The 15,759-nt window shown below is 36.0% G+C and overlaps 1 protein-coding gene across 3 annotated transcripts in view; it reads right to left on the bottom strand.

Moving 5' to 3' along the window:
- Positions 1 to 7,497: 7,497 nt before the first annotated feature.
- The window catches only part of FucT6 (alpha-(1,6)-fucosyltransferase 8), a 160,140-nt gene continuing 151,878 nt past the window's right edge, over positions 7,498 to 15,759 (bottom strand). For all 3 annotated transcript variants that reach the window (XM_090407764.1, XM_090407763.1, XM_090407762.1), the window contains one exon: positions 7,498 to 9,396. In XM_090407764.1, the coding sequence (XP_090263890.1) occupies positions 9,067 to 9,396 (330 nt within the window). In that variant the 3' untranslated portion in view covers positions 7,498 to 9,066. The remainder of the gene's footprint in view (positions 9,397 to 15,759) is intronic.

The raw sequence follows: 15,759 nt of genomic DNA on the forward strand, positions 1-15,759 counted from the left end.
GTTAGCAAAGTCTCTAATGCTTATAACTTTTGGCAAGGTTGCACTAGTCAATGCCAAAAACTCCTCCCTCTTGTTCCTAATACTTCTGGCATTAGTATATAGAAACTGCAGCATCCCTTTAGTCCCCCACCCACCTTTACTTCCTGAATTGACTATTCTATTCAATATTTTTCCTTGAGAGAACTTCTCACATTCTCACACTCACTCACCTCATGTGTGCCTTCACACAAACTCTCTTGCTTCCAACTTAATTGCTTAAGTTTCCCTGAATTTGAAATACGACATGCTTGTAAAGTAAATATAAAGTAATCAATCATATTATATAGTTCTGCTATTTCTGTCAACAGTATCCATTTTCTGAGCAGTTTGCTTGTTTTGCAGGATGGAAAACTTGAGTTTCTGGAAGCCGTATGAGTGGCTAACTCAACTTCAACTGAAAAGCCTTTATGTTTTTTGCATAACTAACAGACATCATCATAACAAACTGAGCTACAGAAGTACTCATAAATAGCACTAAAAAAATTGCTTTACACTCTACTGCAGTTTTCATGCATACATCCTTGTCAGAGCACTGTCATCCATGCCACCTTGGTTCATTTACACTGACTAGATTTAAATAATAAAATTATGCTTAATAAATGTCTTAAGGATTATTATTTTTACGGCTATTTTGCCTACTTTCGTTTATGAGTGCCCCTTTTTCAATGCCATTGGTTTTTTACTCAAGAATTCTTAGGGCATTATAGATGTATTTTAGAAACAAACATATGCAGAGTATTAGAGGTAGAAAATTCGCACATCCTTTTTTTTTTTTGGATGTTCTTAGCTGTTTTCTTTCTGTGGATGTGCATACTTCTGCTGTTAGGGTGTTAAAAGGGAAAGGGATTTTTGAAAAAAGTGGAGGGGGAGGTTGAGGCAATGTGGGAGAATTAAGTTGAAAAAATCTGTTTTTTTATATAATATATACATATATTATTTTTAAGGACTTTTCAACTTCAACACTTACTAGTGTTGAAGTTGACAAGGTTATCTGAGCCCCATTGGAGGATGGCTTGGAGGTCAGAATTAAGGGCAATGGTGGTTGATGTTCTGTGGGTTGAAGTGAGTTGTGAAGAGTAGAGTTTGTCAAAACACAGGTGACTTTATCAACACAGATGATTAAATTAAAAAAAATGCTGTTCCACTGACCCATCAGGCACATTACCTTTTCTATATATCTACTTTTGGCAAAACCTGCGAATAATAATTCAAATGAATTGGCAGAAAAAAAAAATATATGTATAGTCAGCTCTCACTACAGAGAACTCAGAGAGAGAGAAGAAATAGTCTGTTATAGAAGTTCTTATAACTTCTATAACAGTAAGCAAGTCCACATCATTTTTTATAGTAAGCAAGTCCACATGAGAGTTGCATGCAGTGTATAGTTTACCTAATTTGTTTTAAACTGGCCTGGTTTTAGATTTTAAGCCAGCCTGGCTGGCCAAGTGATTAACGTATCCATTCTCCAGTCAGAAGGCTGCAGGTTCAAATCCCGCTGTGGGCATGAATGTTTGCGATTGTCTGAGAAAATACTAGTACTGGTAGTGGGCAGTAGATAACGATGGTAGCTGAGGTTCGTTGTAGTTGGTGGATTGAATGGTGGAGACAGAGAGTTATCGAGTGGGTACCCTCCCTCAATGAGTCTCTGGACTCCCTGAAGGTGTCATGTAATAATAATAATAATAATTACATCTGCAGATTAAACTAAGTCAAAATATAGAATAATTTAAGTGCTTTGGGTCACCTTCTCCACTTACAATTTTACTATTCAGATCATAAATGATTTTCATCAAGCAATACTTGGTTCTTTATTTGAGTTGTAAGTCAGCAGTTAGAATTGAAGTACAGGAAGGTGGTTTAATGTTAAATCTGGTGTCAAACAAGAATGTACATTATCCCCTCTGTTATTCATTATCTATATGAAGGAAAGTGGTATTAAACCTGATATCAAAATTGGAAATGTTAATGTCAGCTCTTTGCTTTATGCGGATAATGTTATACTTCTAAATAAATCCGCTACAAGTCTGCAAGATTCCCTGACTAAAGTGAATAACTGTTGTAATAGATATGACATGAAGGTCAGCATTAAAAAGACAAAGACAATGAAAATAGACAGAAACACTGAAAATATCATATAGAACAAGTAAAACATTTCAGCTACTTAGGCACGATTTTTAGTGAAGATGGTAAATTAAATATGGAAATAGACAACACAATCACAAAGCCAGTATGGTAGGAAGTCAACTGAATAAATTTATATGGAATAAGAGAGAAATTAGCTGTATACAAAATAGAATTCAAGCCAATTTTAATTCATGGATCTGAGGGCTGGGTCAGAAGTAAAACACTTGACCAAAGACTAGAGACCACAGATATGAGAGTCCTGAGAAAGATTAGGGGCATGAACAGATTGCATCAATGGCAATATCATGTTAAAAACGAGGACATTAGGAAAGAACTTGACATTATCAGCATCCAGGAATGCATTAGCAGAGTTAATCTCAGGTGATATGGTCACTTAAACAGAATTGGAGAGGAAAGATTAGCAAAACAACTGTCCTCTGCCAGGTTGGCAGGAAAAAGACCCAGAGGAAGACCAAGATATAGGTGGATTGATACAGTAAAAAGTGCCTTAGAAGATGGAAATATAAGATCTGATAATATTGGAGTCTTGACAGGTAACAGAACTGATTTGGAGGAAAATTGTAGATAGGAAGTTAGTACTATATGAGCAATTACATCATTACTATCATATCCTGTACACCCCTTGAGGGTATATATCTGGAATTTGATGATTATTTTCATCAAAGTTATTTTTAAGATATATATATATCTTCAGGAGTAATTTTAAAGTCTGCATCGTATTCTTGTTTGCACTTTTAAAAAATTTTCTGAGAAATAACCAAATGTAATTTAAGATACAAACTGAAGTTAATGCGTGGATTGATTTATGGGGAGTGGGAGATCACATCTTCATTTAATTTTTAATAAATACTATGCAATAGTTCTGTATAACACATCATCTGTATACAGAATATAACTACAAATGATAAATAATACCTATGAGGGTTGTACCAAAAGTAATGAGCATAATATAACTATACATCTACTGACCTGAATATCACAGAATGCAACATATATTCTGTGATGTACGAGGTGTGACAATTTAAATCCCAGAATAAACCTGTAAAAAACCCACATTCAGAACTATACATTACTGTCACCTTCAAAGTAGTCCTCTTGTGCATTTATACACTGGTTTAGACAGTGATCCAATTTCTGGAAACAGGTCTTTAATTCTTTTTTCGGAATACTCTAATTCCTTTATCACATTATGCTGGATATCAGCGATGTCAGAAAATCTTCATCCTTTTAATGCAGTCTTTAATTTTGATTGAATAAGCAGGATGACCTAATTCAGTAATCGATTTTTTGGCCAGAAACGCTTTCATGATGAGTGCACTATGGCTTGGTGCATTGTCATGATTTCTTTTGAAACCTTTTGCATACTCAATTCTTCAGTTAAAATTACCCTGACTGTTTCTTGATTCATTTGCAATTCATCAGCCATTAATTGTACACTTAATCGTCTGTCATACTGTACCAAATTTTGCGCTCTGTTGACATTTGCATCTGTCATTTTTGTTTTTGGCTGCCCACCTCTGAATTTCTTATGCCACTGAAAGACACTTGACTTTTTCAGAGCATCCACATCATATGCTACTTTCAACAGCTCCAACATTTCAGTAGCAGTTTTGTCAATTTTCACACAAAATATGATGTTAACATGCTGCTCCAAATTTCGATCACACATTTTTATGCCAAAGTTTGCACGCAAATCTCTACTGTTTTTGCAATAGTCAATAAGCAAATGGCTCTATCAGCTTGAGGTTTTAGGCATGCATTAGTTAAAACATGTACAAAGACAATTGTGACTCCAACCAAATCACCACATGGGTGACATGTGGTGATTTGGTTGGAGTGACTATGCAGCCATTCTGGGAATTAAATTGTCACACCTCATATATTACAATGTATAGTGAATAAAGATTTCCAATGCACTGAATGAAGTTATGAAGCACTGCATCATAACTTTTTCACACTTTACTGAAACAAACTGGCTGTCACTTCAACGGGGTAACTTCTCCTAGTGTATCTCCACACAAGAAGTTACCCTTGATACCAGATTGTTCTCCTTTGCCAAAAATTCAGTTTCATCAACGCATGCTATGACTGAATTTTTGGCAAAGGAGAAGAATCTGGCATCAGGGGTAACTTCTTGTGTATGGAGATATACCAGGAGGTTACCTCTGATGCTAAAAGAAAGAAAGATAGATAGACATCACTGACCAGCCTCATGTTCATCAACCACTGTAACAGAACACAATGTGCAGAAACTTGAAGCATTCATCAAAGAAGACTGGCAGATGATTGTAAGGGAAACTGCAACTCACATGAAAACCAGGCTGTGCCTGTTCTGGTGATGAGAATGATATTGAGTTAGTGGAAATTCTGCTTGCAGTTGAGTCCATGACTTACTAACAGATGAATACAATGGTGTAATTATAACTACTTAAACAACATAATGACAGAGGAAATGATTTCATTCTGAACATTGCCACTGGTCATGATAGCTGGTTCTGCCAACTTACTTCCAAAACCAAGTGACACAGTATGAAACGGCATTACATCTCAGTTCTTCAAGTAGGAAGAAAGTCAGAACAATGCTGTCAGTAAATTATACTACACAAGCAATCACATTCTTGTTTTAATACTTCACCCAAGCATAAGCAAAACAAAGTTTGCATGTGAAGTATCTTCATGATCAGGCTACTTGCATATAAAGGCTGCTGATTTCATGCAAACAGCCTCAGTATCTGGATCAGAGTTGTATGAACTTCTGCACTGATTTAACCTCAGTATCTTCCTGGGGCTAGCTCCCACCGATGAGACCACAATAAAGATTGAAAAAGGTCTGGTCTGGTCTGGACAGTGACCCATCTCATAATGCATAGCAATATAAACATCTAAAAGGATGTGTGAAAAGAACTGCTGTCCATTAAGAGATACTGAGGCAATTAATGTGAAATTAACAGCCTGTATATACACGTAGCACAGTTGTAAAGACATTTTGCATGCAAACTTTGATTGCTTACTCATGGTAAAGGTGGGACATAAATTTCATTGTCCAGTGTGAGACCATCACCCTGCTTATTGGAGGCATTAAATGGCTTGAAAAAAGTTCCATGTTTGGTCTCTAGAGCAAAAGTTCTGGACTATGTAAAAAATAAATTTAAAATACAAAAAATATATAAAATTGATAAAAACAGAACAAATGAAAGAACAAACAAAAGGTTTGAAAATAACCTTTTGTGGGTGGGAGCAACATAAAAATAAAAGATTAAATCAATAATATAACTTCTTGTCTAGTATAATTTACTCTGTAAATATGTGGAAAAACTTTCTCTAACTATCTCTGTTCCAGAGTATGTTAATAATATGGTGAAACACCATTTTTCTATTTGTATATGAAAAATATATGAATTCGGCATTGATTTAGCCTCCAGGGTCTACCTCTCACCAATGTTCTCTTCCTCATCAACAACTTGCTGTATTGTTAATACAAGCTCTACAAAAGATCCAACTTGGTATTATCTTGCAGCCACATAACAATCTTAAAATAGATATTGTCTTTTGGATTTCTAACTTTGGATTTCTTACTAACTTCGGTGGTGCTACTGGTGGTATTACACCAGTAGCATGCAATTTATTTTCTTTTGCTGGTATTAATAGCAGCCTTTCCTCCCTACTAGCATGGGATTTAGTTCAGTTAGAACTAACACTTCTGCTGACAGAGTAACTCCTCCCTTTTTTGCATCACAGAATTTGTTCTTTCACACTTTCTGGTGTAAGACTGAAAGCACAAACTTTTCTTACTGATGAAAAACAGTTCCTACTCATCCATCCACCCTAGGAACTGAAGTTCAAGGTTGTGAGAAGCTAAAGTTGTTATTAAAGTACTAAAAGAGATGGTAGGGACTGACAAGATTAATCTCTTCGTGATGTATAGTAGAGAGAAATGTGAGAAGGAAAATGAGAGACAAGCTACTAGAATGTTTTTGCATTACAAAGAAACAGAATAGTGGATTTTTTTTTTTAGTTTATCCCCTCAAACACTCCAGGTCATAAGAACTGACACTGAAATTACATTTGGGCTATACATGATTATCTCCCATCAAATGAAAATGCAAGCAATACAACTGTGACAATCTATAATGCATGGAACTTCTTTATAATAGTCAAACAGATTTTCTACTTCTGTCTGTCAGTGCATTATCTCTAGCTCGTGTCTCACAAGTTCCAGTTTCTACGCTGGATGAAGTTTGTATCTTCAATTCAACCCAACCAGAACAAAACACAGAATTTACATATTTCTAATTAACAAAATAAATTTTTATCTATGAAAAGTTCATGGGAAAAAAAAAGGAAAAAGTTTTTCCAAGCTTAAACTGATTAAAAAGTATTTGCGAACAGCAATAACCCAAGAAAGATTGGTTGATCTAGCAACTATATCAATAGAGGCAGCATAACTCATAATTTAAATTTAGAAGAGCTTTATGAGCAGTTTTATTGTGCAATATTCCCGTAGAACAAACATTTGATTAATATTATTATGTAATCATTTTGTATTAATGTTTCTCTTGTAATAAAAGCAAAAGAGCAATTGGAGATTTTCTTATATTTTTGTCTTATAATCCATCAGGGGAGATATTTAATTGTTTGCCTCAGGGCGCAATCATACATCAACTGGTGACGGCCCTGCATGCATTATGTAGATACTGAGGCAACCGATGTGAAGTCAACAACCTCTATTATTCAGACCTTAAAAACAACAACCCTTCAATTAACTGACTCTTGCACATCAACTGACTTCTGGTAGAGAATCATGTAACTGTACTTGAATTATCTGATCCTTCAATTATCAGAACAAATTGCCTTCTAATGTGATTGAATAAAAAGTAAATTACTGTATCAACTGTACTAGTAGTGAAGACATTTTGCATACAAACTTTGTTTACTTATGCCTAAGTAAAAAATTAAACCACAAATATAATTTGTCTTATATAATTACAAGACAAGTCTGCCAAAAGGGGAAACCATCAGCATAGTTTGCTACAGTTAAATGCTCAAGAAACTGAGCAGTTCTTTATAAAAAGAATCCAATGAAGAGAAATGTCATAATCTAACATGATCATACATCACCTCACATTACACACATGCCCTGGTTACAATAAAAACAAAAATGGTTGGAAATTACTTCTCTACAGTTCAAAATTTTCCTCTCAAACCACCACCACTTACTATGGCTCTTGAAAGTTCATGAGTCAGTGCTGTGAGAACAATGAGAGAGAGAGAGTCTTAGATGCCATACACAGCTGGCTGCATGGTGCTGGAATGGACTTTATCACAGGGGGATTTTTAAGCTCTTGCAACCTTGAAGAAATGTGGAACATTATGGAGATTGTTGAAAAATGAATATATCATGTTAGTATCAACAGTAACTTAAATGTTTAATTTATATGTACATATATACACCTTGGTTTACTGTAAAATATTTATTCGTTACTATTGATACAATCCTCATAAATAAGCTGAAACAGCCAGACACCTTTAGTGCTGAGCATTTTCTTTTCTGCAGCATAAAGATTTTCAGACTAAATGTTTCAGACCCTTCAATCATCAGAATGACAAATTGCCTTCCAATGCAGGTGGATAAACAGTAGATTATTGTATTTATCTAGCCTAGTGGTGAAGATACTTCGTGTACAACCTTATTCATACTTAGGTATAGAACTAAAACAAGAATATAATTTTTTCTCATATAATTTACTTTCTAACCAAGCAGAAAACTTTCTACAATACTCTCAGTAAGATCAGTCTGCCAAAAGTGAAAATCCATCAGCATAGTTTGCTATACTTAGATGATCAAGAAACTGAGAAGTTCTATGGGAAAAGAATCCATTCCAACACTTCACATGCCCTGAAAGTGTGTGAAGTGTTGAAATATTAACTTAGGAGTTTAAGAAAATAAACAAAACTGTCTTCTACAATGTAAGTAGGGTAGAGAAAAGCATAAATAATTATCAGAACAAGTTGCAAACCTGTCTCCAAATTAAATAAAAGCAAAACCAGCACATAAAACAAATACATCTAGTTTATAATACGCTTCCACAATAATGGAATGAGACAGGGGTTTAAAAAATAAATTTGAGCTAAAAATAGAACGATAAAATTTTAATAAGCCAGTTGAGCAAGACATGTTTAGTATTTGAATGATGAAGCTTTTTAAATAATTTTGAATCTGTAATAAATAACTTGAAGCAAACTTTTGATACTATGCACCAGCAGTTCTTAAACTGATCAATATACCTTGAAAGAACATGTGAATGGTCTTGGAATGAAAAAAAAAAAATAATAATCAAATTTTTGAGATGGTAATAATGTCTTATTTAATTAATATTGAGTAACACTATGTTCAGAAAATTATATTTTGTAGATGAAAGATTGGTATCATATAGATTACATTAAATATTAGGCTGAAAATAATTTTAAAAAGAGGGAAAAGCACAAATTGTGTGATATACATTAGGAAAAGGAGAAGAAACTTTGATTTAAGATTTCGTATCTACCAATTCAGAGTAATCCTACTTTATATAAACTCGAGGAATTCTTTATATTCATAAAAACAGGATACTACTGTGGAGAAACAGAGATGGTTATACTGTAACTTGAACTCAATGCAGGAAGGATCCAAGCGAAGCCCTCAGAACCTTTTTTCCTTTTTCCTGAACTTTTAAAATCTCAATTCTGTTCAGAAATTGCACAACCTGTTTCCTGTGCAAAGTTTCATAATACCTAAATTGTGAATATTTACAAAAATCTTGGAAGCCTTTTAATTTAAAAAACATATCCTTTTAAATATCCTTTATAACAGTTACTCATATGTACTTCCATTCCACCTTTATTTCAAGATTTTGAAGAGTCATCTACTTCTGAATAAGAAGGGAAATCCACAATATCTAATTTGTCAACTGTTTTATATGATGGATATAAACCATTTTTCTTAGTTCTTCTGTTCACACCTTTTGAGTACCCATCCCAATGATTACCAGCAATTCCAATTGTATCTCCTTTTTTTAATTCTATTTCATTAGAAGATCTGGCAACATGATCGTATACAACAATTTCATTATGATCATTTTGTCCACCGAAGTAAAATATATCATCCAGAGAATGAAAGTAGGTCGAAGCATCTGGATGTGTTGTTTGCATGATCTCATATGCTAGACGACATACCTAAAAGAAAAAGACAAATCAATATCACTCAATTTCATTAAATGTAATAGCAGTTAAATTAGGACCTATTTAATAATGCTTAAGTGTACACAGAATAATCACTTTGTTAGGAAATCAAATAAGTTAAACTTTTGGCTACATACAAAGAAGTAGAAAAATGTGCTTGTCTGCTCATCTGTGATGAGTGAGAATTTTTAGTTGATGAATTTTATCATTTTAATGAGCTGATCAGTTTAATTGTCAGTTTTATTTACATAATGCCAATTCGGTTTTACATTTTATTATGAATACTTTTTTTTGTATGTTTACCTTACTCATTGCACATATTGGGGAATACTGGTCATTACAAATACCAGTTTTGTCAAAGTCAGTCAATTTGACTGACTTTGTCATAATGGAATATGACCAATGAGAGGATTGGATATAACCTAATGTAAAAACATTAGGTTAGAATTGGTATAAGTAAATGTTTTGATTTGTGTGAGTTGTCACTTCATTGTTAATGTTGCTATACAGTAGCGTACAAATTAATCTGAACATTCATATTTTAAAGAAAAATTTGAATTATTTGAATTTGAAGAAAATAACTAGGAAAAAATTAAATTCACTCCAACTTTACCTAATAATTTACATGTGCTTCTCTGTTCCTAATAAGTTCATTAATTCACTTAGGCATGGACTCTACCACCAAAGAACAAAATTTTCTTATTTCTGCATCTCAAAACCATACTTTTATAATGATTGTATTAAGTTATCCTTTGTATCATAATTTAATTTTCCAAGTCCCTTTTTCACTATGGCCCACAAATTTTGTATTGGGTTATTGAAGAGTTAGCAGGCCACTGAAGCATTTGGATGTTGTGATTTTTGAGGAACTCTTCCACTTTTTTTTTTTAGTGTGGCATGGAGAGAGATCCTGTTGGAAGATGAGTTCTTTGTCTTTCTGGATCTGCAGGACCACTCTTTTCTCCAATATTTACTGCAAAAAGCCCCAACTGATCCTGACCCATCATGTGTAAAACAACCCCGAAACATCTTTTTAGCCGAGTGTTTAGGATCTTATTGAAGATGGGCGGGAGAAGTCTTCCCAACCACTGATTTGAGAACATAGGGTATGCACTCTCCTTGGATAAAGAAAAGTGAAAGAAGGTCATATTCTCTCATCTGAGAATATGACCTTCTTTCACTTCTCAACAGTCCAATCTTTGTATGCTTTTGCCCACTGGACCTCTTTTTCTGCATAGTCTTCGTCAACAGTTGTTTCCTTTCTGGTCTGTGGGCAGTCCTCCCTGCTTCCAACAATCTTTCACAGATTGTCATGTCAGAAACATTAATCCCACTAGCTGCCAAGTCTATTTAAGTATACAGCAGACAATCTTGGATTCATTTTGCTTTTCCTAACTAGTAAACTAATTTTACTAGTTAGGAAAACTTGTGTCTGGAGAAAAGGCACCTGTCTCCCTAAACCTCTTTAAAATCACTTTAACAGCAAACAAACCAATACCACACTCACTGACAGTTGGTCTTTGAATCATGGACATGTGCTGAGAAAAAGTACATATTTTTGAATGCTTTCTTGGAGATGTATCCATTTTATAGCTATGCAAAATGAATAAAACACTACAAATGTCAACTTGTTTACGCTATTAAAAATGCACAACACTATTAATAAACATCAGAGGCAGTTAAAACACACAGCACTCAATCAAAATATTCAACTAAAACCAGAACCTAAAATAGTAAACTGAAACCAAAATCAAAATTATTGTGAATTGAAATGAAAACCAAACCAAAACCAAAAACTTGGTAAAAATTCTGCTTGTTCAGATTAATTTGAATACACTACTGCATGTGTAGACTTAGTAATACAATTATGTGTGTAGGTTTGTGCAAGCGAAAGTTGGATGGCTGAGGAGTAACAATCAACGAAGTTATAGCTAGGGTTAGTATTAAGAGACTGAATTGCTCTCAATTACAATAACATCTAAAAATGTTTTCAGATTTATACCAGATCACTGGGTGAGTGGTCTGGTATAAATAGAATCTTCATCATCAGGTTAACAGAATGGATATTAAATTACTTAAGGAATTTACAACATACAAATGATATAAATTAAAATTAAACTTTAATCTATATTCCAATATTTCGACAACGTCACGTTGCCATTTTCACAGGAACTTAAAATAAAGACACGTACACACAGGCACTACACACAGTAACTGAGGATGAAGAAGGAAGCTGTTGTTTCTCCTAAAAGTCCTGATGGGTGCCCCCTAGTGGGCTATGTACATATTCTCAGCTGTTTGGCAGAAGGTCTTCTGATGTAAGTCTCCCAAATTTGGGGCAGTCTCATGCAACCAAATTTGTTGAAGTATGGCATGTTTCTTAGTGCTGAGGCAAATTCCATGAATAACCTTTCAAATTTGAATTTACTACGGTGTATTACTGCAGCTTTCTTCCACCGTATTCTGTGGCAAGTATCCAGAGTATGGTCTGCAAGACCAGAGTGGCTGTACTGGTTAAAACGAATGTAGTCCTTGTGTTCTGAAAATCTGATATTCGCTAGGACAGCTTACAGCTGCAAGGGACCTGGTATACACCAGGTAGGTCTAAGGGAGGTGGTTGGTCTTTAGTTTCTACGAGGATTAGATGGAGCACAGACTATAGTTCTGCCACAGGTGATGTCACTCACATACTACTCTATACACAGTTCAATAGATTTCTCCATCTGACCAAAATATGGTGAACTGCAGTTGCACCAAAAAAGTAAACTTCCAGATATTTTAAGATGTCATGTTTAGGTTTTGCTGTACCAAGCAAGGAATGGAGTTTGGTTAGAGGAGTGAAAGAAAGGTGGATTTGACATTGTTTTGGGGAATTTTGGCTAACTTTGGTGAAATGGAGTGGAGCTGATATACAGAAGAGAAATAAAATCATGTACTTCATTATTATTATTATTATTGTTCCAGGAAACTCCAAGGAGTCGACAGACTCATCGAGGGAGGCCTAACATCATGTCAAGAACAACTATTCAACATTCACACAGTATCTATCATACCTTGCCTTGAACTCATTCACGGTAGTAGCACCCACAACAGACTCTGGAAGCTTATTCCACTCATTCACCACTCTCCAAGTAAAAAACCTAGCTCTAACACCCTTGTCAACCAAGCTCTTGCCCAGCTTCCATGCATGGCCCCTAGTCCTCCCACCACCAGTCATATTTTCAAAAATATCTTCTGGATCAATCTTAAAAAAACCCTTCAGTAATTTGAATGTCTCAATCATATCACCCCTCCTTTGCCTATCGTCCAATTTCTGCAACCCACAAATCTTCAACCTATTCTCATAAGGTTCATTCCACAGACCTGCTATCATCTTGGTCACTCGTCTCTGGACCCTCTCCACTTCCTCCCCATCACTAAGAAACCCTGGTGCCCATAACTGGGCACAGAAGTCCAGATGGGGCTTATCAAGGCTCGATACAGAGGAACAACAACTTGTTTGTCTCTGCATGTTAAAGTATTTTTCAGAAGCCAAGTGATTTGGTGAGCTGATTTAGTCACTTTTGCAATGTGCTCCCTAAACTTCAACTCCCTAACCATCAACACTCCCAAATCCCTGGCCTCATCAATCTCCTGGAGTACGGTTCCACCAATGCGATATACTGCTGCTATTCTTTTCACCCCAAAGTGCATAACCTTACACTTTGCCACATTAAATTGTCATTCAATTTTCGTAGCCCAGTCCTCCAAACTATCCAAATCATCCTGTAAAATTTTGACATCCTGTGCACTAACAATTGCTCTACCCAACTTTGCATCATCAGCAAACAAGTGAACACTTACTCTCAAATCCTTTCCAATATCATTGATGAACAAATTGAAAAGCGGTGGTCCAAGAACAGAGCCCTGCGACACACCACTAGTCACAAGACGTCTTTTAGACTCCACTCCTGAATAAACCACTCTCTGGTATCTCTCCTTCAACCACCCTCCTATCCATCTCACCAACCCTATATCTATCCCCATCTGCTCCAGTTTACTGATTAGGGTTCCATGTGGTATCCTAACAAAGGCCTTGGCAAGGTCCAGTAGTATCACTGTAAACCCATTACCCTTATCCAGTTCAGCCGTCACTGTGTTATAAAACGTGAGCAAGTTACTGAGGCATGATCTACCCTTCACAAAACCATGTTGTCCCCCATTTCCATCTATCCAATCCTGTATTCTTTTCTTGACTAATTTCTCTAAGACCTTGACAATGATTCCTGATATGCCAATCGGTAGGTAATTTACAACAGCAATCTTGGAACCACCTTTATGCAGTGGAACTATTTTCCCCTCTTTCCACCCGCTCGGGACTAACCCAGACCCGAGACTCAAATTAAACAAAATGGTCAAGGGTACTGACAATTCTTTAGCTGCTTCTCGTACAACACGAGCTGGTAAACCATCCAATCCCACAGATGTATTGACATTGAGGTTATGCAATAGACTACTCACCTCCACTTCATTCACCACAATTCCCGTATAATCTACTGGTTTATTCGTTTCTGCAATGTCACCACCTGGATGATATATACTTGCAAAGTGCTCACTTAGTAACTCAACTGTATCAACTGATTCAGTTACCTCCCTACTATCGGCAGTCTTTAAAATCATCCTGCCATGTGCATTTTTCCTTTTACTTGCTACATATCTAAAAAACTGTTTAGGATTCTCTTTAGCCTGCATGGCCAATGTTCTTTCGTAATCCTTTTTTGCTTTTCTTACCACACTCGTCACCCTTCTGGCCTGCACTTCATACCGTTCATGTGCCTGCCGGTCACCTTTCTCCTTAAATTCCCTCCATAGTTGTTTCTTTTTTTGCAGCTCAAGCTTAATGGTGTTATTCATCCATTTAACCCCTACTTGATTTATTATTCGGACTCTAGGTATACAGTCAGCCATTGCTTCATGCAAGCACTTCTTAACTACCTCCCATGCACTATCAACTTCTAGTCCTTGCAGTTGTACATGCCATGGCACTGAACCAATCACACTCCTAAGCTTGTCATACTTTCCAGCCCGATAATTCCACATGGACCCTGTCTTAATTGAAAATTCTACATCTTTAGCCACCTCCCAAGTCAAGACCCTATGATCACTCTCACCGATTGGTGGCAATGTGGTCATATTTGTTACAGCCAAATTCTCAGATGTAATTACTAGGTCAAGCACTCTCTGACCCCTAGTATTTTCCATTACATGCTGTCGCAGATAGTTATCCCTTAATAACCGCATAAAATCCAGTTCCTTCCTTCTGTGTGTCTTCTCCTCACTCCAATCAATGTGACCATAGTTGAAATCTCCCATAATAATAACCCTCCTTCCACTCATTTCTTCTATTTGCTTGTGCATACTGTCACCACCATCTTTCCCATCACCTGGTCTATAGCAGCACCCAATTGTATATTTAGTTCTGCTAGCCACAATCTTACACCAAATGGCCTCAAATGTGCTCTTTTCTCTATCCTGCAATTCAACTTCTATTCTCCTTGGCTGTAGCTCATCAGCTATCATCAACAATACTCCTCCCCCCATTTTATTCTCTCTGTCATTCCTGAACACACTATACCCATCACATTCAATCCCACTGGCTATATCATCTACAGTCAGCCATGTTTCACTAATACCAATAACCTGTGGTCTGGAAGTGCCAACCATGGCCAAAAACTCTTCCTTCTTGTTCCTAATACTCCTAGTATTAGTGTACATGAATTTAAGACCCCCATTAGCTCCAACCCTACCTTGATGCCTTATATTAACTATTCCACTCTGATTAGTTGTCCTTATTTGCTCTGGCATATTATATTCATTCTTACATTCAACTGCCTCCCTAAGGACTGTATATCTACTCCCCCCCCCCCTTAACAAATCTAGTTTCCCTGAATTTGCACGTCCACTACATTCAGCAACACTTTCTCAAGTCTTCTTACACCGTAACCATTCAAATGCAAGCCATCCATCTTATATAGATCCTTTCGCCCATCAAACTCACTCCACACGTCCACATATTCCACACCACTCGTCATACATAACCCATGCATAAAGTCATTCGCAATTATGGCCCTCCTTTTAAACATTTCACTGTCATACCGTGGCAAAAGACTAATCATTCTAACTCTCTCACTCTTTTCTTTTGCTACCTCAAACAATTCATTCAGGTCTTCTATCATTTCCATTTTATCTCCTTTCAAATCATTAGTACCTGCCACAACAATCATTTCTTTCACCCTTTCCTTTTGCTCTCTAATAGACTCAGTTACATCCTTTATGGTCGCACCAGGTTGGTACGATTTTGTCAAATCCTCTACTAAC

The sequence above is a fragment of the Typopeltis vanoorti genome, chromosome 17, assembly GCF_054136105.1.
Source record: "Typopeltis vanoorti isolate ZY-2024b chromosome 17, IOZ_Tvanoo_1.0, whole genome shotgun sequence".
Taxonomy (NCBI): domain Eukaryota; kingdom Metazoa; phylum Arthropoda; class Arachnida; order Uropygi; family Thelyphonidae; genus Typopeltis; species Typopeltis vanoorti.